This window comes from Zeugodacus cucurbitae, chromosome 3 (assembly GCF_028554725.1).
Source record: "Zeugodacus cucurbitae isolate PBARC_wt_2022May chromosome 3, idZeuCucr1.2, whole genome shotgun sequence".
NCBI classification, from domain to species: Eukaryota; Metazoa; Arthropoda; class Insecta; order Diptera; family Tephritidae; genus Zeugodacus; species Zeugodacus cucurbitae.
Window position 1 is genome coordinate 46,461,097 of NC_071668.1, and position 26,184 is coordinate 46,487,280.

The following is a 26,184-nucleotide window of genomic DNA, read 5'->3' on the forward strand; positions in this document are numbered from 1 at the left end:
CGGCACAACTGATTTGATATTCTTGGACAAACATTATTTTAAAGCACTCTCCTTTATTCAAACGTTCAGTAAATGTAAAGGAAGTAGAGTTAAACCTAAATTTACAGTCGGTCCTGATATTTGTGGCTTTCGAAAATGTTTTCTTTAGAGAATTCGGTAAGAATTTTATATAAAATATCCTGTTCTAGTAGAGGAACTTTATTGTTTAAAAAGTCTTTGCGAACTTTCCAATTACAATTTGCAATTACCGATAATATATTGTGACGATGACGTTACCTAACAAAAGGGCAACGCTTCCATTCACACGGCATATGTATGTCACCAAACACTTTCTTTAGTAAAAAATGAATTTCCGTATCCTCTCGTACGACTACTAAATTAGACCTAGTATGGGCTATATTAAAAAAAAAGTGAATCATTGATTATTAGAATAAATGCATATATTCATAAACACAATGCACTTGATTGGAGAATTTATATTTGCACACAAAAATCACAAATGAACAAATTAGTTAAACTGGTGAACCTCAACGTTTGATGCCATCATAGCTCGTGACTACATTTTGCAACATGAGAATAAACATTGTAAAACAAAAAATGAAAACAAGCGCCTAATTCACCACACAATTGGATGAATGACCGGCAAATACGAATAACATTGGATTGTTTACATTTGCCAATAAGGATTTAAGAGCCAACCACCTTTCGACTTGAGGGTATATTTGTATGAATTTCTGACGTTTGTGTCAAATGAAAAAATCGATATTCCTTTGAACAATCCAACTAAGAATTTCACCACCCGACAGCGAGTGTCGTGCTAAGTTGGTGACTTCCAACCAGTCTTTGACGGTATTTGCTAGACGGTGGTGACTTGCTACCGGGAACCTTACACTATAACAAAAAATATGTAAATAGTTATAAAGTGCTAAATTATAAACATTAATTACAATAACGGTAAAGGCGATGTACAAGTAATAGTAAGAATTGCTTTCCACTCATTTTACGGTTTCGAAAAATGTAAACAACACAATATTCGTATATTTTTTTACTGTGCTGCTTATGTCGGTGTTTGCAGCAGAAGTGTTATGAAATAAGTTCTATTTTTTGTGTGAGGTAAGGAGGCGTAATACGAACAAAACTTTTTATTTTTTCCTCACTTTTTAAAATCTAATTTAAATTTCATAAAAGAAAAGAGTTTTTTAGTTATATTTAGGCAGTCAAAACTCTCAGTAAATATTCTTGGAAATTTATTTATGTACACGGAATGATGGACCTTTCTTGTGGTAAGCGAATGAATGCCAGTTATGTGACTAGTTTCCTTCGAGTAAAATTGTACAACCACAAAGAAAGCTTATATACGTACATATATACATACGGTTGTATGTATGTATGTATATATAGATATGATAGCTAGTTGAGCTTTATGTCCTGCTAAGTGAACTGTGCCACTATTAGGGGTCGGTGTTGGTGCATTAATTAAAGCATTCAGTTGAGTGAGGATAGTCTTAGTGTGTCTCTTAGACTTAAAATACTACGCATTCATAAATGCGTATGTGTGTGCGCTTATAACTTTTGAATACATGTGCCTTGTTCTCTAGCTTTGGCTGCACGGCATCACTTGACATTGTTCCGTATTCTCCTAAATACTGTAGGATGGTCCAAATTTAAGTTCGAGTTTGTGATGTATTAAAGCCAAACAAATCCACAGACGGTTTAGTAAAAGTTATTTGGTTATTGAATATTTAGCAGTTGTGACAGATCGTTTGATGGCCATTATATTTATTTTGGGGGGTTGTATTTCGTATCTATCACCTTACCCTCATGTTTCTATTTGCCATTAACAAGTCCTTAAGTAAGTTTTGATTGAGATGCCTTTTTTTAACAATGTGTCATTTATGTATACAGTAAGCCCCGCTTAAGTGCCCCTTCTTAACATGCAAGACTTTTGAGACACTTAAGCGGGAAAGGCACTTAAATGAACCCCGCTTAAGTGCCGTGAGATACTTGGCAAGCTTTTTCTCAAATACTTCGATCTAACATTATATTTTTTCTTTTAGAATGAATGTCACATTTAAGCGGGGGTAGCTGTATCAATTTGTTCACTGACAAACGTCTAGGAATTATAACGGTTTGAAGCTGTTTTATCGGCAAAGGACCCGGTTAGGACATTATTTAGATAATATAATTATTTTATATCTGTTATCACAAGTTTTGCGTTTATTTTTATCTGTTAAACATTACCAATCATCTGACGAAAGCATCCGAGAATCGTAAAAAAAATTAAATATAAATTTTTGAAGAGAAGGGCAACTTGAATTAAAAGTTTCATAAATTTCGTAAACACCCCAAACGACATTCCACATTTATACTCACAATTTCTATATTCATAAACAAATTGCACAGCGTTTCTTTTCAAAATAATAACGGCCAATTCTGATCAATTTACTAATTTTTCGGATCATAAGTAAATTACCTCGGGTCTGAAATATAAACTCAATGTTAGTTATCTGAGATCACTAGCCATTTTCAATTGAAACTACTGTCACAAAGGGTGATCTATTTCGAGGTTTCCTACTTTTTTTTAAATAAAAAAGCACAGAAAATTCAATTTTAATGAGAAAAGTTTATTATCATTCGAAAGAATATTCTTTGGCATTTATTTATAAATCTATTTCAAATATTGGCCGCGGCTACGTCTCAGATGGTCCATCCATGAGATTGTCCTCATAGACTTTAGACTTTACATATCCCTAGAGGAAATAGTCGGTTATCATGGCGCGATGACGCTCGCCATTAATGGTTACGTTCACACCGGCATCATTTTTGAAGAAATATAGATAGATTCGACTCATGACGGTCTTCGTGTACAGTCTCAGTTACGGCTGCTATATGATATTTTCTTCACTATTGTAAACTCATAATCCATAAGTGCACGAATCTATGTAAATAAATCCCACACAGTATTGTGTTCCCATAACTCTGTATTTCGCGAGCAAATCAAATAACAACAAACAACAAAACTGTATAACTTGTTCACCGTTATTTTTATATTGTGTGTTATATAATTAGAATTCAGCTGCTGACAACGACACACATATATACATATACTTATTTCGAGCGCCAAAATACATTTTACATAAATATGTATAGCGAAGCATAGAAGTGAAGCGACAACACAAACCTACACCAAAGTCAACTACCGAAACCCAAACCAATTGATTGTGATTATTTTCAATAATTTGTTTTTGTTGTGCACGAATTACGCTATTATGGACAAAAGTTTTGAAAATCTATTACAAAGCGGTGGCGGCGGTGGTGACATGTCCTCCGAACGACAATCGTCCGAAGATGTACACGAATCGACAGCGGAGGATGCCGGCTTGGATGCCGGAGATGACTTTACCGATGACACTAACTTCGAATCAAATCTGCGTAGACGCAAGGGTAAAATCATTGCGTGTGCCAAGGAAACGATTGAAAATGGTAAGTTGATGCTTATTTATTTTTAATTTACTCTCTATTTACGTTTAGCGGTAATAATGAAACAAAAAACAATTAATATATTTCAATTACAAGAAGAAAATTATTGGAAAATATTTTACTTTCCCGTTTGCTAAATGTGTCATTTTAAATCCTTATAACTGACAAACCCAAATTTTATGGTAAATATTTATGCTAGAAATAAAAACGCCATTAACCTATGCACAACGGTTCATATGTACATATGTATGTGCTCTTTAAAATTTTGAATATATTCTTTGAATCGCAAAGTATATTTTTTCACTCATGCGAGTCGTTCTCTTGATTTCATTGTTCTTGTATTTGATATAGAACATTTTACAGTGCTTAGTGCCAAAACAAATCCCATCTTCCTGAGGGATATGACTTTGGGTTTGCGGTTTGAGAGAAAACAACAAAAATCACAGTTAAAACGAATTATAATTATAACATAATGGGAAGGACCTCCCCGAGCCATTCGATACCAAACGAGGTTTTAGACAGGGTGACTCAGTATCGAGTGACTTCGTTAATCTGATGCTGGAAAAAATAATACGAGCTGCAGAGCTAAATAGAGAAGGTACAATCTTCTATAAGAGTGTACAGTTGCTGACGTACGCCGATGATATCGAAATCATTGGCCTTAACAACCGCTCGTTAGTTCTGATTTCTCCAAGAAATATCTGCTGTCATCAAACAAGCAGTCAGCGCATTCGTGACTTTTCTCCCACGTCACTGTTGACAGTCATAGCTTTGAAGTTGTAGATAATTTCGTCTATCTTGGACCCGTATTAAAGGGTTTAGGTGGGTTTCAAAATTTGAAAATAAATTTTGATCGTATTAAATATGTTTAAGATATATCAATCCGAGTAAAATTCTAAAAGACATACCCTTTGGAAGTTCCGCCCATCAGTCTACATCAGTATGAATGTAAAACTTTAAACGCGTTTCTCTCAAATTTTATTTCTCTAATTTTTTCAAGTCGGTGGACACAATATCTCAAAAATTTATGAAGCGATCTTTATAACAACTGTTTTCTTCGAGCCAATATATACCGAAAATTTGGATGAACCAAAAATGAGTTAGGATGTCCCGCACAATATCTTTTTTGTTTTGGACATGAGATGAGGTGTCAACGGTTTCAACATATATCTTTGATATGCTAACTAGTTTAAATCAAATATATGATTATATATATTAAAAAAAATCCCGACCCCGATAACAATGTCTGCCTTGAAATCAAACGCAGAATCGCTCTTGTCAATAGGTGCTACTTTGAACTGAGTAGACAATTGTAAAAGTGAGGAAGGTTTTAGAAAGGTTTTACGGAAGATTTACGGTCCCTTAAACATTGGCAACTGCGAATTCCGCAGACGATGGAACGATAAGCCGTATGAGATATACGACGACATATGTAGATATAGTAAAGCGAATAAAAAGACAGCGGCTACGTTGGCTGGTCATGTTGTTCGAATGGACGAAAGCCTCCAGCTTTGAAACACGCAGGTGGAAGCCGAGGAAGAGGAAGACCTCAACCATTGGAAAGACCAGGTGGAGAAGGACCTGGTTTCACTTGGGATTTCCAAATGGCGCCAAACTGCGAGAATGAAGAACGAGTGGCGCGCTGTTGTAAACTCGGCTATAAACGAGTAAGCGGTGTCTATACCAATAGAGAAGAAGAATTGACAAAAGGTTATGAGCAGAAATTACGTGCTCAACTGCATAGCACTATAATTTTCTAAAAAAAGCACATACATTTAGATCTGTTTGAACATACTATAATGAGTAAATATCCACCACAAATTTTATGTTATTAATATTAAAAAAGAAAAAAGTTTCCGTTGCAATTAGTGTTGTACTACATACGATAATTTTGACATAGGTGTTTATGTAAGTCCAATCAATTAGTTTGCGTGTTAACCGCGAATTTAGGTCACTTTTACTTATACGCTCGCAGCAAGTTTTCATAATATTTCTGTACAATACCTTCTTAATTTTCATATTTTTATGACTCGACATTGCAGTTTAATATATGTATCTAGTTGACTCGGATTACCTTAGAGCGTTCTTAATTTACATATGTACATACGTAGTCGGATATTTCATGACTGCAGTTTGATCTCCTTCCACGAAAGACTACACTATAATGAATTATGGTAACTGTAGAATTAAATATCAACAATTATTTATTTATTTTATGAGGACTATAAACATTTTTTAGATAATAATTGTCGACTTTTTATAGTTGTACTAAATTAAATAAGATACTGAAAATGTTCTTTTTTAAACAAATTGAAACATTAAGGGGCTATACAGTGTAACCTATGAAAAATTAGGTGATTTTCGTAAATTCGCCCACTTAAAAAAATACTAAAACTCCCAACAGACACCTCCATTGAGCGGACACTTTATGCAGTTTTAATTACAATTTTTAGAATTCGGCTATAATCACTATGTCCTCTTTCTCCTTGAAAAGAGATTCGCGACCGCTCAATGGTTCTTTGTGCAATTTTATACTAAATAAATATCAGCGTCCTCCCAGAGAGGCTCATTTTTTCTAAAAATTGTAATTAAAACTGCATAAAGGGTCCGCTCAATGGAGGTGTCCGTTGGGAGTTTTAGCATCTAGCAAAATGTTGTTTTGTGCCACTCACTGTCTGTACCATCTAAAACTATTGGAGAAAGAAACAACTCATTTGTTCTACTTTTTCAAAATCAGTAAAAAGAACTAAATAACAGAAGTAAAAAGTAGTTGTATATCCGTTTCGAATGAAACTTTTCGTAAGAATTTTTGTGCTTAAGGGGCTATACCAGTGTGGCATTTTGAAAAAATCTTTTTTTTTTTTTGCTTATTCGATAGTTTATACTTTCAAATATATCCTGTGAAAGCGGTAATATCGTATCTTGAATAGTATTTGAATGGATATTTAACTTTACTATCCTTTTTGAATTTTTTTGTTTCAGCAACTCATTCGTCCGGAATGATGTCAGCAGTAAGGGAACTTTTTTTGGCACCCCCGATGATAGCATATAATGGAACATCTGAATCGGGTTCGCCATCTCCTGGTGTTGTATTTTCACTTCCATTCAGCAGGTTGGAAGGGTTCCCTCCATAATCCCAGTATGCTCTGGACATCCGTTAGCAGATTACCTCCTCGGTCCCTACATGATAATGCTCCGGTCTTGAAACCTTCTGTAAATCGCCTCATCTTTTCATAAAATTTTTGAGTGTTACCCATGTTGGCCAGCTTTTCAAGCTTTTCATACTCACGCATTTCGGCCTCTTTCTTTTTACGTCTGCATTTGCGTCTCGCTTCCCTCTTCAGTTCTCGATATCTATCCCACCCCGAACGTGTTGTGGTCGATCGCAACGTTGCGAGGTAGGCAGTCTGTTTTCTCTCCTCTGCGGAACGACAATTCTCATCGTACCAACTGGTTTTTTGTCGCTGCCGAAGACCAATTGTTTCGGCTGCCGCGGTATAAAATGAGTTGGAGATGCCGTTCCACAGCTCCCTTATATCGAGATGCTGATGAGTGCAAGTCGAGTAGAAAATCGTTTGACTGTCGGTTGTGATTGCAGCTTTTCGACGTGGAACCTTCCTTGTGTTTGTTGACGGGCGTTCTTTGCTGCACAGAGGCGAGTGCGTATCTTTGCTGCTACTAGATAACGCACGTACGCACGTCTAAAACACAGGAGACATGTCTTCCGTCTATCACAACGTGATCGATTTGATTGCGCGTGTTTCGAGCCACGTTGCTTGATGAATTTTCTTGAGCTGGGATCTGGTACTACAGATGAAAATACTTACTGAAGTTTAAAAAACATCGGAGTGATAGCGTAAATATGTACGTATTTATGAAATGATAATAGGGGATTCCCCGAATAAAACCAAATGTATTAGGGCGTTAGGAAAAACTTAAACACATGACAAGCTTGGTTAGCTTAGTGAATTGTGTTCAATCATTGTGTATAGTCCTAGAGATTTTTATAATGCTGACGAGCATTGCTAAACAAAACGTTGACTTTAAAAAACGAGGTTTGTCGTGGAGGCAAATTTTCGAAAAAATGCTTATTATTGGGAAAGCTGCACGACCATGATGTTTACGTCTACCAAGGTTAGAAAAATTCCAGTAAATTGGCAGTAAAAGAAGCAGTCATGCATGACAAGTGGCTTAATGATAAACTGGGGAAGATGATTTGCCATTAACAACGTTGGCTTCAAAGTTAACAAAAGCCCTCGAAGAGCCTAGTTCGGATGACTTTATCACAATAGATAATAATACGTGCACTGACAACTTTGACTTCGAGTAATCGAAGAAAATTTAGAAACTATTGATGATAATGATGGCAGATTCTGAAAATATTAGAAGAAGAGGTTTAACTGTATATTTGTGCAGTATTTTTTTTGAAAGAAGTTTTATGAATGCCATCAGTGATTTCGGAAATTTCGCACAATGCATATTGCATATCCTTAGGACTTTGCAGCTGCTCACCATTTTAGTTAATTGTATTTGTTTGTATGTATTGTTAATTGATTGTATGTTTGTAATGAATAAACTCGAAAACTACTGCGCCGATTTCATTTGGAAAGCTACATTCACCCCAAGTAACATAGGTTATATTTTTTTATTTTTTTTGTATTAAAAAGACTCCGTGATGGAGAATCTTAATCTGAAACTGAAAATTGTCTTGCAAGTCGTTCTCTTCGCATCGCAATCGCGTGTCAGAGAGTCGAGTAACGAGCGCTCGCAGTTGCTTGCTGCACAAAATTTCAAAACCTCCCAAATACTCGCTTGAGAGTCGACTACGGAGCGTGTACAGCGGCTTGAAGAACAAAATATTAGAAATATACAAGCTCGCACCAGGGCGTCGAATCTGAGCGTTCCCAACGCCTTCGTAATCAGAGAAAAAGTCAACGGACACCAAAGACTAGAGGTCGTAATCAAGTTTTAGCTCCTTACAAATAATATATAATTTCGTATTCGAATTTTCCTCATTTTACTCTTTTATGAACCCACCAAGAAACGGGAAAGTACATATGTACATATGTATGGGAGAGTGTGTATAAGTATGTAAAAACTTATAATTTTTGAAATGTCTGTTTAAACCCGTGCGAGCCGGAGCGGTCTGTTAGTTTTTCAATAAATTGGAAAACGTTAGAAAGTCTGTGTATGCGCAGCGGGAAAATAGATTGACAGTAGCTGAAACTTAAAATCTCCTCATTCGTTCATACAACTGTCTACCCTTAAATGGAATTTCTTTTTACTGATAGTTACGAATTGTTCTAAGGCGCATTTCTCCATGTCTACCGTTAGCGGCAGTTGTATACATACTTAAATAGGTTATTTGTGTAAGCGCGAATGCACATACTCGTATTTAGATGTACATATATAGCTAAGTGTGCAAATACTAGTTGTATACATACATAAAAACATATACATACATATATGTATAAAGAGTGGTGGGCAATGAGGTGGCAAATTTTAAATACGGATTTTTATTTATTTTCACCAAAATTTGCAAAAGTACGTCAGCGTTATCGATTTTGGAAAACAAAAACCACATTAAAATGGTGTTGTTGAGCACAGCCAAATGAAAGTAATTTATAGGCAAAGGCGAAATTTGATAAAGAAAGTGAAAATATTGTCTATGCACGCGAAGATATTCAACTCAGCCTTTAACGAAGCTACAAAGTCAGATTTTTTTTACACAAATATTGCAAATTATTGCACAGGGATTGATGTTTATTCAATCGTTAGTAAATGATCGTTACCCAAATATTTGGTCCTAAAGTTTTTTTTTGGAATAGAGGATACTATATCAGTTTCCATAATGGGACATTGATATTAAAATAAACGTTTATCGTATTATAATTATCAATTACTTATTGTTTATTTTTGATTGGAAACGGCTAATAAACCAAATAAATATGCATACAAGCAAATTGAAGATACCTTCCATAATTGATATTAAGAAGCTTTTCTAACTTCCAAACTTTAGAAAATTTACAAAACTTAGTACGCCATTACAGTGTTATTTGGCTATAAAGACTCTAAAAACTCTTTGGAAACTACCGACAACAAAGTATTTCGTCAGAAACAAAGTTTTTCATATATTAGAGTAGATTCAGATTAGTCGATGGAAACCTGAATCCAAAATAGTGCCCTAGGTGTTCTTAATTAGTTGGTGCCAATTCAAAGTTCTGTTCCATTTTGATAATACCAGGTATCTCCATTCAATAGCCAACGTAGCTGTTTATTTTTATTTCGTTGACTTGTATGTTTCTCAAGAATCCCATTTCCTCGAATATTTCTATATTGACGACTTTACTTCTCAATTACCCAAATGTCTACATAGCAATCATGATTCTACGCTATCTTGTGGATCCAATTAAACTATCTCTCTTTTAGACGTAACCCAAAGGTTGGTAATAGTTCATATAAGAGAGTTGCTGCATATTTCTTTGCATCTCTAATAAGGATCATCAAATTAAAAGTTACCACGATTGACCTTACTATTAATACTTATACAAACACGTACTTCTTTTCGTCGAATTTAATTTCAAGTTTTTAGCACCCCAGCATATTTTTATAATTGTCCAGTTTTGCAATGGAGAAGACAGCAGATATATGTATAATAATATAAAGGAAATAAATATTAATTAATAAATATTCGTATTTTTGTTAATTAAAAAGAAAAAGGGATTTTAATTTGGTGCACTTTCGCAAAGTTCATACAAACATACGGCTATAACCATATTTGTATATAAGATATGTAGATGACATACTCGTATATACGTACACAATAATCAACAGATGAGGCGCACAAAAGATTTCTTGCAACTCATAGCTGCTTTGAAGTGTCCCGCTGTGTACATAAGCCCATCTTGTGTATGCTTCCATCTTTTGTTCACACCTATCGCAAAACGCTCCATGTCTCTTGTGACTATTTCGCCATAATTGTTGTTTAATTTCTTATTCATATGCACATTAGTGTGATACAAAATGCTTCCTATAATAATAATATTAGTGTATAGTACTTAGTTTCTTTATAATGGCTGATGGATTTTGAAGATGAATGTCATGTCAGAAATATTCATTTGGCAGGAACGACTTGAATTTGAACATAGAATTCATTCAGTGGTAGTGACGGCCTTTTACTTCTAACGACTTTCCTTTAATAAATAAACAAAATCCAAATTAAACTAAGAAACAAGAGTTTAAAAAAGAAACCATTTTAAATAAAGCAATAAATGAACAACCCTAGTGCAGTTGCATATCGATGCAAACGAGTATGTCTAGCATAAATAACTGAAGAAACCATTCTGTCGTCGTCCTTCATGCCCATACTGTCGTAGTGGTAGGCTGTCATGCCGCAGGACATATAATTGCTCTCAATGCCGGATGAATGGGGTGTGGAAAGTGTATCAATTATGGTGGCTGAAGCGAGCAGAAGTTTAATGAATGTTTTATCTCCAAGGTTTATTAAAGCAGTCCTCCTCGCAATGATTGTTTTGATATATGTAAGTGTTCTACATTTTTTTATCAAAAATACTGCTAATACTAAAAAGTGGAGTTGTGTGACAATAGTCAGTGGTTTGCTAATTTCCGTAAATGTCATATGTAGTAGTGATGAGCGATATTTCACTACCGGTGATTTTTTCACTGTGATTGAAAAATCACATATAGCAACTGTAATCAATTTTTGTAAATATCAGTGATTTACAATCGCAGTTCAGTAATTTGAGTTCGATCACAGTAGCTATAGAGAAGTTCAGTCAAAGAATGTATAATAATAAGAAGGAGCAAATGTTACCTGTGCTAAAATGTTATTTGACATTAGGGAACATCGAAAAAATTTCGAACACTATAAAGGAACACACCATTCAAAAGGGGAAGCAAGCCAATGTTTACCACTTTATAAGGGAACTGATCAATTGCGTGCACCACGATATAAAGGAACATGAGAACAGAAAATGTATGCATCAGAGAAACTACACCACACTATAAGGGACTACTCTATAGAAATTGCCCACGCAGATGTTCTTTGATATGCGCATAAGGGGTAATTAGAATAAGGTGTATTGTAAAGAAATAATTATTAATCGCACAAGATTTACGAATTTGCCTCCTCATCAACCACAAATTCGCACACAATTCTGTGATTTCTAATTGGATATTTTTCATATTCTCTATTAATGAGGTGTAGTTTGTCGTGTTCCCTCATAAGTGGTGGAAAAATTGCGTTGAGGAGTATATTTTGCTTGTGTTGTAACTATATCACAATAAATGCGTTGGTTTCAAAGTTGACTTTGGTGCTGTGTGCTTAGTAACTCAACATTTTGCAACTCCAAATATTTTGTTCGAGTTCAAATCCTACATGAAATATTAATATATTTTTTGACTTTTTTACACATTTATAAGTGCGTACATATGTACATATACATATGTATATTTCTGCTCGCGTAGTAAAAATATTTGAACATACACATTGTTATGAAATTTGCCGACGGCAAATCAATGATTGCACGAGACCATAATGATATTGTAGATTATTATATAGTTTATTTAAATAATTAAAGAATAAGACAGAATTTTTAATTAGATATGAATAAAAAGTAACTCAAAAAACTAAAAATAATATAAAATAAAAATGAAATGAAAAATAGATAGAAAATTAAATTAAATAAAAATATTTATGAATAATATATATATAAATATAATAACACATAATTGCCTACCATCAATCGGCGAATTCTCGCACAATCTATTCAGTGAACTATCATACATACATCCACACGCACGTATTTTCCTACTTTGCATGTCCATCAAATTCCCTAGGTTCGACGCTCATCATAAAAATATTTTTTTATCAATTAATTAATAGTCAAAATGTATTTATAATTATTAATTATATTAATTTAAAAATTTCTATAAAATAACTTGAAATATAAAATAAATTGCAAATGTAAATCTATATAAGCAAACACGACGTGAATTGACGTGAGAACACCCATTTCCCCATTGTGTCTAATGATCACAGTTCTCACATGCTGTGCTGTGGTGTATTATTTTTCTTTCGAAGTGGCGAGTTTTCGATGTTCCCTTATATTTTAGCACACAAAAAGCTGCGAGTTAACATTTGCTCCTTCTTATTATTATACATTCTTTGATATCAGTTCGAAAGGAGCAATCACTGTTCAGTGATCACAGTAGAAATTTTAGTTGATGATTTTGATAATTTTGGATACGGTGATTACAAAAGCAGTCAAATGTACCCAAAATTTATTAATTAGTTAATAGTGATTACAAAAGCAGGTAAATTTTGGATATTGTTAAAATTAATAAAAATGTAAATGTAAAAAATTAAAAAAAAAAATGTGGAGTATAAATTCTCATAAATTCGTTTTTTTTTTGTTGTGATCACAATAGCAATATAAAATCACAGTGATTTAAAAATAGCAATCACTGAAATCACAGTGATTCAAAAATAGCAATATCGCTCATCACTAATATGTAGTTATCTAACTAAGGAACCGTTTGTTCCACGTTTACGGATATTTGGGTATGCTCGTGCTCGTCACAAATAAATAATAACAGTGGAAAAAATGGGCTTCGAAAATCTTTTGCATTTATCGAAATTATCTTGACTTTTTTATATTTCTTTTTTCTAGCGTCCCGTCAATTACGTCGAAAAGTACCATATGCTGGACATTTAATGACGCCGCGTCGTCTTTGGTTGAATAAAATACCGACACAATGTGATGTTGTCATCGAGTTTCCAGAAGATGCGCCTGACGAGGCGCTACGTTGGCTTCTCTCCAGATTGCGTTCTCAGCCACCATCGGGGCTTGGATTGGTCGTACAAGTGAAGGCTCATGAGAGTACACGGCGGAATGCTTTCTATATTAGTGCACCAACGAATGTGTAAGTTGTTATTTAGACTTTTTGAAATCTCAAATTATGACATCAAACGTAGTATTTGATACATTCAAGGATCCGTCTGGCGTTCAAATTTGGTGTATGAACTTGGGGGTGTTTGGGGTTTAGTCTCCAGAAAAGGCTTTACACCTATTCATATCTGTGAAAAAGGGGTTGAAACTGGGACAAAAGTCTACTAGTAGGATGTTTTAGGAGACTTAATGTTTGCGATTAAATTTAGTTTTTCCTTCAATTTCAGTTTATTTAAAGCGGCCGAAGAAGCACGATTACCGAAACGCTTACGTCCTGACCTAGGTGGTGCCTTACGTGAATTCACAACACGCGAAAGTCATTGTTTTCAGCAACTGAAAACTGAAGATGGGAGCAGTGCACTTTTCACTTCACAAGAGCGTCAATGGCTGGTGCTGCAGGTATTGCAAGGCCTCCGTGCCAGTCAAGCGGATATTGAGGCCCTACAGGGGCGTGCAACTGTAGCCGAAGGGCAAAGCATAGTTGCAGCCTGGCAAGAGACTGGACTGATTGTGCAGGTTTTTCCGCTGCATGAAACCCGCTCGCTGACGCTGCTACAAAGCAGTTGGGTGAAACAGATATTTGCGCCGCAACCGCTTGGTAATTCATATTATATCGTTCGCTTTCATCCAAATAAGTAGTTATTTATTAATTTACAGATGATATAGCTGAATATTTTGGTGTGAAGGTGGCGCTTTACTTTGCTTGGCTGGGCCATTACACCTGCGCCTTAGGCGTGCCAGCTGTCTTTGGCACAATATTGTATGCAGCACTCTGGGGAAAAGGACAAACAGCACAAGATATGGGACACGTTTTATTCTCACTCTTTAATGTAGCGTGGGCGTCATTATATCTAGAGGCGTGGAAGCGATATTCTGTGGAACTGGCCTTTCGTTGGGGTACCCTATCGACACCCCCGGAACTACTCGAACCACCTAGACCACTCTATAAGGTATACCGTTAGTTAGATAACTATTGCATGTACATATGTTTGTATGATAATCGTTTATACATCGCGAATGAAATGGCTAGAGTAAAAGGGTGCTGATTCTCTACTTACTCTCACTACCCGAAAGAATCACTGTTGTAACGCGAACCAATTAAAGGGGTTAGGTAGGTTTCAGAGGTAGAAAAGAAGGGAAATTTTACTTTTTTTATACTCTCGAAACAAGAGAGAGTATTATAGTGTTGTTCACATAACGGTTGTTTGTAAGTCATAAAACTAACCGATTTAGATATAGGGTTATGTATATCAAAATGATCAGGATGACGAGATGAATTGAAATCCGGATGTCTGTCTATCCGTCCGTCTGTTCGTGCAACGGATAAATTGAGATATCTTAACGAAACTTGGAACACGTATTCCTTGGCACCCTGAGGAGGTTGCTTTCGAAAATGGGCAAAATCGGACCATTGCCACTCCCACAAAATGGCGAAAACCAAAAACCTATAAAGGGTCATAAGTAAGCCATAAATAAAGTTATGAAAATAAAATTTAGAACATAGGATCGTATTAGGGAGAGGCACATTCGGATGTAATTTTTTTGGAAAAGTGGGCGTGACCCTGACTTCGAATAGGTTTTTTTTGTATATAACTCGCAAACCAATAAAGCTATATAAACCAAACTTTCTGCAGTCGTTTCTTTTAGCCATTTCCAATACAGCCCAAAAATGAAAGAAATCGGATAATAACCATGTATGTTTAATGTAATTCAGAGGTAATTGTTTTCTTCTAATAGTGTGTTTCTGTTCCAAAAATTATTAAAATCGGATAATAACATCTCCTAGCTCCTATATCCCTAATTATAGGTTTTTCAAAAATACGGTGGGCTTTAATCTGCCTATAGGCAACATTGTACTTACTGGCTTCTAACTGTCGTTATTAATTTTTTTTTTACCAGCGTTTTTTTTTTTAATTATGTAGACTTATGCGTTGTGCAAGCTTACAGTTACATTTTTTGTTATGAGCGTATTCATTCAGTAGGCGTTCTCTGCAGTGCGGAATTGTTACATTATTTATGTACTAGCAGACCCGGCCACACGTTTTTGTGGCTAAGGTATACATTAAATTAAGTTGGACCAATCTTGGCTTCGGCGACGATATTGATTACTCGAGGCTAATTTATGTTACGCAGCATGATGTTAACTCACACAACTTTTAATTGCAAAGTGAGTGGTGATAGTCCAGCAATTTAATCCTTGTTTTTTACCACCAATATAGGCCATTCAATCAGCCATTTATGTTTATTATATTATGGTTGCATGTCAGGAAAAACACGATGAATAAGCTCCTCTTTCGAGTCCATGAAGTGACAGAAACCCGTTAAAAATGTTATTAATCCATCGAGGTGTCAACTGCGTCGCTACCATTTTCAACTATTTCTACAATCGAAGTATGATATTGTTGGAAAAACACTTGTATGTTATTTGTTAATTGGCGATTCTTTATGTGTCGCCACAATTTAGATGATTTTAGGAATGTGATTAATTCGTCAGCAACAGTTGATCCAGGAATAGTCTGGCGAAAAGCACCTCCCAACAGAATCATGGTTTCACCAAAAATATTTTCGTTGTCGCGTAAATCTTTTAAAGTCCTGTACAGTACCTCCAGCGACTTGAATATCTTGAAAATCTTCTTTATAGCTCCTTTTTTGGCGATTTTGCAGACTGGTGTTTCGTTGATTTGCAATTTAGGAGTAATTTCTAGACCGAATTGCCGTTTGTCTGCCTACTAACAGGTGCCAAGTTGCCCCTATTCCCAATATAACTGGGCGTTGAAAATGAGTCAAATCGGTTCAGGAATTACCTCAACCCTCATGTACTATGTATGCTGATTTTCGTTATTCTATTGGACTATATTTCAAATTGTGTGTAATAAAACTACATCAATAAATTGCGAGAGTATAAAATGTTCGATTGCCTTTCCCTACTTGTTACAAATTGTTTTGGCCTATCGACACAGCCTTATACAATTGAATAATGACAAAAATATTTTAACAAAGCAACAATGACAACTTTCAAAATATTATTATTTTTTGTATTGTTTTTTTTATAATTTTGTTGTCAATTCAAATTAAATCATCTTCTTGTTATCTTCCTCACAATTTTTCGATATATACTTACTTTCTTATCCTTCCCTGGCCTTCCATAAATATTTCAAAACTAAAATTAGCCAGATCGGTTTGGCCCTTCCCGACTTTTTTCGAGACTATCGACACAAATTGTTTGTATGGGTGATTAGAAAATTGTGAATTTAAGACTTTTTCAGGCAATTTTTCTAATTTTTCTCTCCGTAAGAACCATCCCGGTACCTCTAAAAACATTCTAAACAAAGAATTTACGAAATCGGTTCAACGGTTCTCGAGTTATGCGCTTAGCAACACATTTTGCGATTCATTTTTATATTATAGATAAAAAAGTTCTAAAGTGGTTATACAAAAAGTGTTCAAAAACATACAAATAATTGTTTTATTTAAAACAAAGTGAACTATTTATATAAATAAGCAAAGATAAGAGAGTTATTTAAAAAAAAAATCATGAGAAAAGTGTTTAATTTATTTATGTATAATAATTTAATTTGTGCCTATAAGCAACATCCTGTAACTAATGGATCAGGATACATAGGACTTTGGAATTTGTATCACTTCATATTTGAGTTGAGACTAATATATATCTGTCCTAAAAAACATGTTAGCTTCGCCCATTTTAAATCGGACAAGAGAGGGTTAATAAGACAAAAAATTAAAAAAAATATTTAAAACAAGTAAGGAAGGGCTAAGTTCGGGTGTAACCGAACATTTTATACTCTCGCAATTTATATATTTAACTTTATTTATATTATATAATACACAATTTGACCCACATATTCGTGCAAAGTTCTGCACCGATATCTTCACTAGTACTTTCTTTATATATTGTAAAGTAAATGATTCAGATTGTCTTCAAAGTTCTGTTATATAGGAAGTAGGCGTGGTTGTGAAGCGATTTGGCCTATTTTCACAACATATCATTGGGATGTAAGGAAAGATTACAAACCAAGTTTCATTGAAATCGGTCGAGTAGTTCCTGAGATATGGTTTTTGACCCATAAGTGGGCGATGATTTGAAATTTAGTGTTTCTGAGTTTTTCGTTAATGAGTTAACCCACTTTTAGTAATTTTCAACCTCACCTTTGTATGGGAGGTGGGTGTGGTTATGATCCGATTTCTTTCATTTTTGGACTGCATGAAGAAGTGGCTAAAAAACGACTGCAGAAAGTTTGGTTTATATAGCTCTCTTGGTTTGCGAGATATGTACAAAAAACTTAGTAGGGGGCGGGGCTACGCCCACTTCCTAAAAAAAATTACATCCAAATATGCCCCTTCATAGTGCCAACTCCACTCTTCACCCTGATCACTTTGGTATATATAACCCTATATCTAACTCGTTTAGTTTTGGGTGTTTCAAACAACCGTTATGTGAACAAAACTATAATACTCTCTTTAGCAACATTTGTTGCGAGAGTATAAAAATTTAAATTTTGAAACCCACCTAACCCCTCAAAATGATGATTGCAAAATTTGAGAATTTTTTAATTTTAACTGATATATGCAATGTTATATAAATTTTATGAAAAGTACAACAGACTAAGAATAGAGAGAGGATTGTGAAAAGTTTATTCTTGCACTTGACATTAAACTCGTATATAAATAATTGTTGAAAACCCGTTCAATATAAATAAGTATTTAATTTAAATACATTTTTCTCATTTAAGGGTAGTTTAGTAGAAAATAATGTAACTGGACGACTTGAACCAAGGGAAGCGCCCGCGTGGAAGCGTCGTGCTTTTCGTTACCTAGTTAGTTTTCCAGTGATCGGAATGTGCCTAGCCCTTGTTTTTGTGGTTATGTTCCTGATGCTACGATTCCAGGTGAGTTCCATATGCGGTTATCAAAAAATAAAAAACAAAAGCAGATAAATATAAATGAAGAACTTAAAATAAACTAAATATAATTTAGGTGAATCTCAAAATTTAATTACCATTAGGATACTATTTTGAATTGTTTTTGGGACTTTTTCGAGTCTGCAAATCTTGGCGAATGCAAATATCGACAATTCTAAAACTATTTATATTATAGATATAAGAAAAATGTTTCTACCACGTTCCAAATAACTACTAAACTCAGTAGCATATTTTTTAAAAAAGCACAAACTTTTATGATATATTTTATTTCATTTATTTGAAAATTCTTTATATTTCATTTCATCTTTTAAATTTATTTAATTGAGCTTAATACAGTTACTAATAATACTTTTTAATTTAGATGAGACGGTTCTTTTTACTTTATAATAATTTTAGATTTTGATAGTTTCCTACAAACATGTGGTTAGCTTTTGATTACACTTTTTATTTCGGTTATAAGAAAAAATCACAAACTCATTTCATGCAATACATTTATTTTTTACAGGATTGGCTGGATCATAATAACATACCTGATAGAGGAATTGCTCAATGCATGTATAATTTGCACAAGGTTATTATAAGTTTTTATGCCCTTATTTGTGTATTTTGTATTTTGTTATCTACACAAAATTCATTCAGTCTAAGGCACACATAATTTCATAGGAACGTTTATACGAAAGCGGAAGAATCACTAAGCTAACTGATCTCACTAGATGTTTTTGTAATTAATCTATGAGATATACTCGTGCAGGCTTTAGTTTTTACCACTGGAAGAGTTGGAAATTTCAAATTTATCGAAGTGATTTAAATCTTCGAAGAAAAAATAATTTTTCGGGCTTAGTATCAGATCATTGTTATAATTTCCTTAAACATTACATTACTGTGTTTACAATCATTTGTATATGCATATATACATGTAGAATTAGCTTAATCACTATTTCATATTACAATCAATAATCGTGTTCCTCTTTATAATAACTTCAAGCTGTTATATCTTTTATATTGTTTGCAGTTTTTATTTCAAAAATTGTTTATTTTTATAATAATATTTCCACATTATTAAATAAATATTTAATATAATATTTTTTAATATTATAAGATCAAACTAACTATAGTCACAGCTAATTAAATGGACCTTCGTAGGAACCTTTGACAAAATCTTTTTACAATTTCTTCGAAGCATATTTACACTTTTAATAAATTAATTTTTAAGATGCCTACAAGTCTAAATCATATATTTTAGACTAAGAACTACTCTGTAATACGAAGCGATAAATATTAACATAACCCCATAATCCCGATTCTCATAAATAACCCCAATAATTATAGCCCTAGGACGTCAAGGATACTGACTCTATTCGGAATACTCTCAAAGAACTCTTAAATATCAACAAAATTCATTATAAATAAATAGGTATAATTTGGTATGAACTAAACACATTTAATTTTAAGCCTTTCATGGCATACGCTAGAAGCGGGAGAATTTTGACTGCGTTAAGTCATGACATAGTATTTAAATTAATAAAACCACCGTTATTAAAAGTTACATTAAATTTAGACTTTAACGAAATATTTTTTAATTATTGCAATAATCATAAAGTCTCTATAGTCAGAATTCTAAGAGGCCCCATTGTTATATCTCCAATCGCAAGAGTTATACATACAGTTGAACTTCCCTAACTCGAGTCACCATGATCCACAAAAAAACTTCGAGTTAGAGAGACTGGACTTATGAAAGGTAATTTATGAAATTTGACTTCTTGCCAATTGACTTGATTGCCAATTCAAGAGTTCGAATTATGGAAGTTCAACTTTATATGTTCATTATATAATTTCATGAAATATGCATAGTAAATTTTTCTCTCAAGTTGTATCAACAAATTTCGCAATTGATCGGACAGATATTAAAATTAATGCAGCAAAAAAGAAGTTTAAAAATATTTTTCTATATATACATACATATATTTTTTTAGGATTGGTGGGACTCCAAATTACCGGAAGAGAGCATTCTCTGTTGTTTGAGCGTAATACCAAAGGTTTTATTGGCTGGTGCCATAACATTAATGGATGAGGCATATTATAAATTGGCTGTCTGGCTAAATGATCACGGTTTGTTCTCGTTATCTGTATGGTGAACAATATAATAATAATAAATAAATATATATTGTTGTTTCAGAAAACTATCGCCTTCAGTCCAAATACGAAAATCACCTTATTGCAAAAGTGGCACTTTTTCAATTCGTCAACTCATTTCTGTCCTTGTTCTATATCGCTTTCTATCTCCGAGATGAGGATAAATTGAAAGAGGTAAGTAAAAGTGAACTTTATGAAATATAACAATATTATTCGGGTAATTTTTTAATTTCGATTGGAACATATTTGTAAGAATTGAATTAATTAATTTTGTTTTGATTTGGAAAATATTTATTTCGATCCCTAAAGGGCTAGGAATTAAAAATTTTGCTTTTGAAATGTGTTTAAGACAGCCGAGCAACAAATGTGAGAAAAATGCTATATTCCTAAAGATCTGTTGTTATTATTATTTTAATTTCGCTATAATCCGAGGGGAAAGGCACCTAAACAGTATCGACAAACATTTAATTTTGCTACTCACTCATTAATTTTTTCAAGCAATTGGCCGGTTTGTTAATTTCACGTCAAATAATTGGTAACCTACGTGAATCGGCAATACCTTACTTTATTGAACAATGGAAACTAGCTAAATTGAGCTTTAACATGTGGGGAGCACTAAGCCCTACGCAAGACATCAATCGAACCATAATGGATTCCGGTGTTTCAACGACCACATCAACAGCATCCACTACCACGGAAAAAGTCAAAGTGGATACACCGCAACAGACGCCGACAAAGCATGTCGCCAGTAGTCCATTGGTAAGAACCACAACTTCATCTAATAAGCGGAATATCGGTCAAGCAGAGATCGAAAGTACACTTTACAAGGTAAATAATTGCGTAACATGAATATTTTAAAAACAGAGTGGTGCACTATTGCCAATTATAGTACGATGGTACATTTTCCGATCATTTGGAGATGTTGGTGCAGATGGGTTATGTAGTACTGTTCTCTGCTGCTTTTCCACTGGCCGGTATATGTGCACTCGTCAACAACTTGATGGAGATACGCTCGGATGCCTTTAAGCTGGCTCACGTTCATCAAAGACCTTTCGGGCAGCGTGTAGCTAATATTGGCACTTGGCAAAACGCGTTTAGTATTCTGTCACTGGCTGCCGTCATTGTAAACTGTGCGTTGATTGGCTTATCAGGACAAGTTTCGCGCCTATGGCCAGGTCTAACAACTGCTCAAACCATAATTTTGATTGTCACTTTGGAGGTATGATGTAACCCAGTTTGTTTTATTCTCTACAGTATAAATACCAGGTTTATTTATGTTTATTCTATTTACTGTCATTAATGCAGCATATTATGTTGGGATTGCGTTCAGCGCTTACATGGCTGCTGCCCGAATTGCCATCATGGTTGGCTGCTGAAATCGCACGCGCCGAACATTGTCGCAGAGAGATGCAATGCAAGGGCACTTCGCCGCGGCCCACACCACCGACACCGCCATCGACTACATCAACGCAACCAGACCAGGATGCCTTAATTTTAGAAGCCACCACAACGAATGATCAATCAATGGAGAGTCAAGTTGCTGAGGATATTTTATATCAAGAACAACTGCGTCAAAGCTCTAACTATCCGCAAATGGATGAGATAGTCAATTTCGGTCTACAACGTAATATCGAAGCAGATGTGAATATATTCGAGAATCGTGATTCCTCGCCAGACTCACCGCCATCACAAGTAAAAGCTATTTCCATTTAGATTTATTTTTATAGAATGTGTAGTACTCTTTTTTTAATATTACAGACCAGTACGATACTGATAAGACCTCTACATGAATCAACACCACCAAATAGTGGTTCATCAGTGACGAGCTTAATTCAGGATGCTGGCCATGGACACGGCAGGTTAGTTTATTTAGAAAAAACGATTTCTTTATTTTTAGACCTTTTGCTTTACGATATGAATTTCTTCTTTAATAAAATTGATTAATTTAAACACACCCGACACTTTTTACACACCTTTTCAATAATACATTTCTAAGATGAATTAATAGTTTTTTTTTTTTTCAAATTACTTTCATTAAAATGCTTGACAATACTGTTTACTTTTAACACAAATTTTTCCCTTAGAATTTACTTTAAAATGCCTATGTTCTTGCAGAATGTTGTTCACCTCACGGTTGTAGGGCTACATATGTATTATATATTAAAATTATTGGTATAACGAGATGAAATGTAACACCCGCAAGACGACGGTGTTATTATTATATATTATATATAAATTGCTATAATTGAGTCTCATATTGAGTCTGCCTTAAACACTAATGTGATGCATATCAGAGAACGGCTTCCGTTGAGCGCAAAAATGTTCATACACAAACAATACCCGAACTATCAGCCCATTCGGCTCAAGCGCTCAAAATGGCATTCGTGAATATATTCGCTACTGAGCTAAATTCAGCTCAATTGCGGTAAATTCGTTTGCTTGCTGAGTTTATTCACGCTCGTGTTGAAACAGCTCTACCCAGGCGTTCGCTCATTCGGCTCAACAATGATCGTGTTGAATGAAAACAAACACACAAAAGAGCAAACTCAACGGGTATGAGCAAACTCAGCACATATGAATAAACTCACTGTGCTTGAATAAATGCGCAACCAGCAGCGCTACTGGTTTTGTAAAATCCGTTGGCACACACATTGCAATGCATATAGTGATTTTTTTTGGTAAATTTAGCTTCATAAAACCCAGTAAGGGTATGTGCCCCCACAGCATAGGATTAGGTAGGTAGGTATAAAGTGGATGTCGTACGACGCACTTAGGCCTTTAGGAGGCCCTTTGTGACTGCACATGGGCTAGAATACGTTCACACCACCATGTCTTCTATGAACCATCGTGCGGTCTTGATAAAGTTCTTCAATTCAACAAGTTTTATACAAGCAACTTCGGAGACGTCAAGAAAATCGTAACAGGGTAGTGTATATTCCCACTTTATCGGAATTTATTTGTATGGTGGTAGCTAGTCTGGCTAGTTCATCCGCATCACAGTTTCCTGGAACCCATGGTAGGTTTATCGTGAAATATTTAGATAGTAGATAATTAAGAGCTCAAGGCATCTTTTCACTATCTTCATTGGGACTCTAAGAGACTTTAGTGATTTCAAAGCCTGGTTGTTTGTAAAAATAAATATATCACTTGTTAGCACCGTCTTTGCTAGAGAGTAGGCCTTCTTTGATTGCAGTAATCTCTGCTTGAAAAACACTGCATTTATCCCTATATTTGTATCAACCTCACCCCTATTCACGTCCTCTCTAGTGGGAAAGGCAATATTGAGAGACGAATTTAGATTTATTTATGACGGATTATGAAAATCTGTGACGTTTGGTAGTAATGGGAACTTGTTAAGTATATTAGAGTGTACCTTATTAAAGGTGAATAGAAGAGAGGATTCCTTCAGCATAAGAGCATTGGATTAATAGGTACCAAATATTAATATACAACAATGTATGCAATAAAATCAAGTTAATAATATATCGGCAATTAATCCTTTAATGAACCTTCATTACGTATTTATATTATACTGTACGACTAAGAAAGCCCAAAACACCGAACTAAAAAACTATTAAATTCAGAATTTGTTCCAACGCTGTTACTACTTTTAAACCTTTAAATCAATTGGCTTACACTACTTATTTATTCAAAAAAATAAATTAGTTTTACTTTCTAAACAGTACATAAAGTATTATTGATATCGATTTGAGTACTATTTACGACAATACATACAATTTTTCCCATGTATATATATTATAAATCAAGTTGATATATTCAATTGCCAATCCTAATTATTAAATATAATATTAAATAAATTATTTATGTATATTATTCTCTTTTTAATATAACTTTTAAATTGTTATATTTATTACCATATTATTGTTGACTTCATATAGCGCATGTAAAAGTTGTAAGCTGAAAATGAAAAAAGCGGAAATACCCCCATTTCATGGATATTCAGTTCGTAATTTAAGCTCAATTCAAGCTAATCAAAGATTGCACGCTTTTTCAGGGTAATTTATACTTAACTGTGTCCTGTATGTAATGCGCGAATGTAAACCTAAAAATAAATGTGAATATGTACACATATAATAATACACATGTGTGATACTTTTATGTATACAAATCCCTTCGTATGTAAATATTTTAGCGGAATAGTTTGTTTTTATTATTGAATTTGACATTTTGCACACTATTTTTCATTTTAAATATTAAATTACGATAGTCATAAGGGAAAGAATACAAAAATATGACATTTATACAATATACAATGATTTATTTGAAACGAAAATGAATAAGTACACATTTGCTTTCAAATTTTTATTGCAATTTTATGTACTCCTTAGCTTCAAAAATAATTTACTTGTGCTTCCATAAATTGATTCGTTCTTTTGTACTAGAACCAGTTCAGGTTTAGAGATTGATTACTTTTAAGTTAAGCACGTATGTACGTAACTTAATTTGGCATTATTTTTCACTAACTTAAGTTAAATTAACTTTATTTAAATAACTTTGTAATTATCGGATTACAGAGCCAAGATACTGAATCGTCTTTATGAAACATTTTATATTATGCTAGCGGACCATTCAGACATGGTCCTGCAAGATATTTCAAGCTATAACAGCCGGTTTCACGAAATAAATTTAAGTGAAAAATAATTAATACCAGTTTCACCATTTGACTTAATTTTTAATTAAATGGTCACGCTTTGCCATTAAAATATTATTTAAATACTGTCTTATGTAACCATGGTGACGTTTTTCCATCAGCTGATTTCCAATTTGTATCTCATTTTGACAAACAAATGCAACCTATTTGATTACATAAATCAGCTGTTATTCTTACTAACATCCCTGCCTTTTAATTTTTTGGATGCCAAATGTTAATAATGGTGAAACGCAGGAAACTTAAGTGCAAAGTTAAATAAATATAAAAATTAAAATTAAACTGTTTGGATATTAAACAAAGCATTTGTTATTTTTTTGTTGGGACAAAATGGAATTAACCCTTTCATGCCCAATGTTGCGTATTGGCAACATTGTACTTACCGTCTAATTCTCGTTATTTAAATTTTTTGACCAGCGGTTGTTTCAATTATGTAGACCTACTTATGTGTTCTGCAAGCTTACAGTTACATTTTTTGTTATGCTGTTCGTTCTCCGCAGAGTGAAATTGGAGAAAAATCGTTGCGCGAAAAAGTTATACTAAAGGAGTTATACAAAAAGTGTTCAAAAACATAAAAATAATTGTTTTATTTTAAAACAAAGTGAACTACACAAATTAGTATAGATAATAGAGTTATTTAAAAAAACAAAATTTCCTGACTGACAGTGGCGACATCCAATTCTGATCAATTTCCCAATCAAAAACAATTTTATATACCTTTAGGCGGTTTCTATACAGTAACAATGGCGCCATCTATTTTTGACGAATACAAAACATAAGAATACAATAATAAATGTAAAATTAATTAAATGCACTATTTAAATTGGACCGAATGGTGACTACAAACCTTTCTCGAATTCAGCTAAAGACACAAAAAATTCCTTTCCAATCGGTCCAGCCGTTTAGGAGGAGTTCAGTAACATATACACGAGCAGAATAATGTTATATATTTAAAGAAGAACAATCAAATGTTTTGATTCACTGTTTAGAA

At 34.0% G+C, this 26,184-nt stretch overlaps 1 protein-coding gene across 5 annotated transcripts in view; it reads left to right on the top strand.

Annotated features, from left to right (window-relative positions):
• Positions 1–11: 11 nt before the first annotated feature.
• Positions 12–26,184, top strand: part of LOC105217978 (uncharacterized) — a 45,618-nt gene continuing 19,445 nt past the window's right edge. For 2 of the 5 annotated variants that reach the window (XM_029043869.2, XM_029043875.2), the window contains exons 1-14: positions 12–1,113; positions 3,070–3,483; positions 13,173–13,425; positions 13,679–14,049; positions 14,109–14,401; positions 18,203–18,358; positions 18,897–18,962; positions 20,365–20,500; positions 20,568–20,698; positions 21,023–21,352; positions 21,414–21,743; positions 21,830–22,216; positions 22,283–22,383; positions 24,424–24,540. In XM_029043869.2, the coding sequence (XP_028899702.2) occupies positions 3,270–3,483; positions 13,173–13,425; positions 13,679–14,049; positions 14,109–14,401; positions 18,203–18,358; positions 18,897–18,962; positions 20,365–20,500; positions 20,568–20,698; positions 21,023–21,352; positions 21,414–21,743; positions 21,830–22,216; positions 22,283–22,383; positions 24,424–24,540 (2,885 nt within the window). In that variant the 5' untranslated portion in view covers positions 12–1,113; positions 3,070–3,269. Of the gene's footprint in view, positions 1,114–1,296; positions 3,484–13,172; positions 13,426–13,678; positions 14,050–14,108; positions 14,402–18,202; positions 18,359–18,896; positions 18,963–20,364; positions 20,501–20,567; positions 20,699–21,022; positions 21,353–21,413; positions 21,744–21,829; positions 22,217–22,282; positions 22,384–24,423; positions 24,541–26,184 lie in introns of those variants that run through there. The other 3 variants (XM_029043874.2, XM_011193276.3, XM_029043872.2) reach the window with 2 other exon arrangements.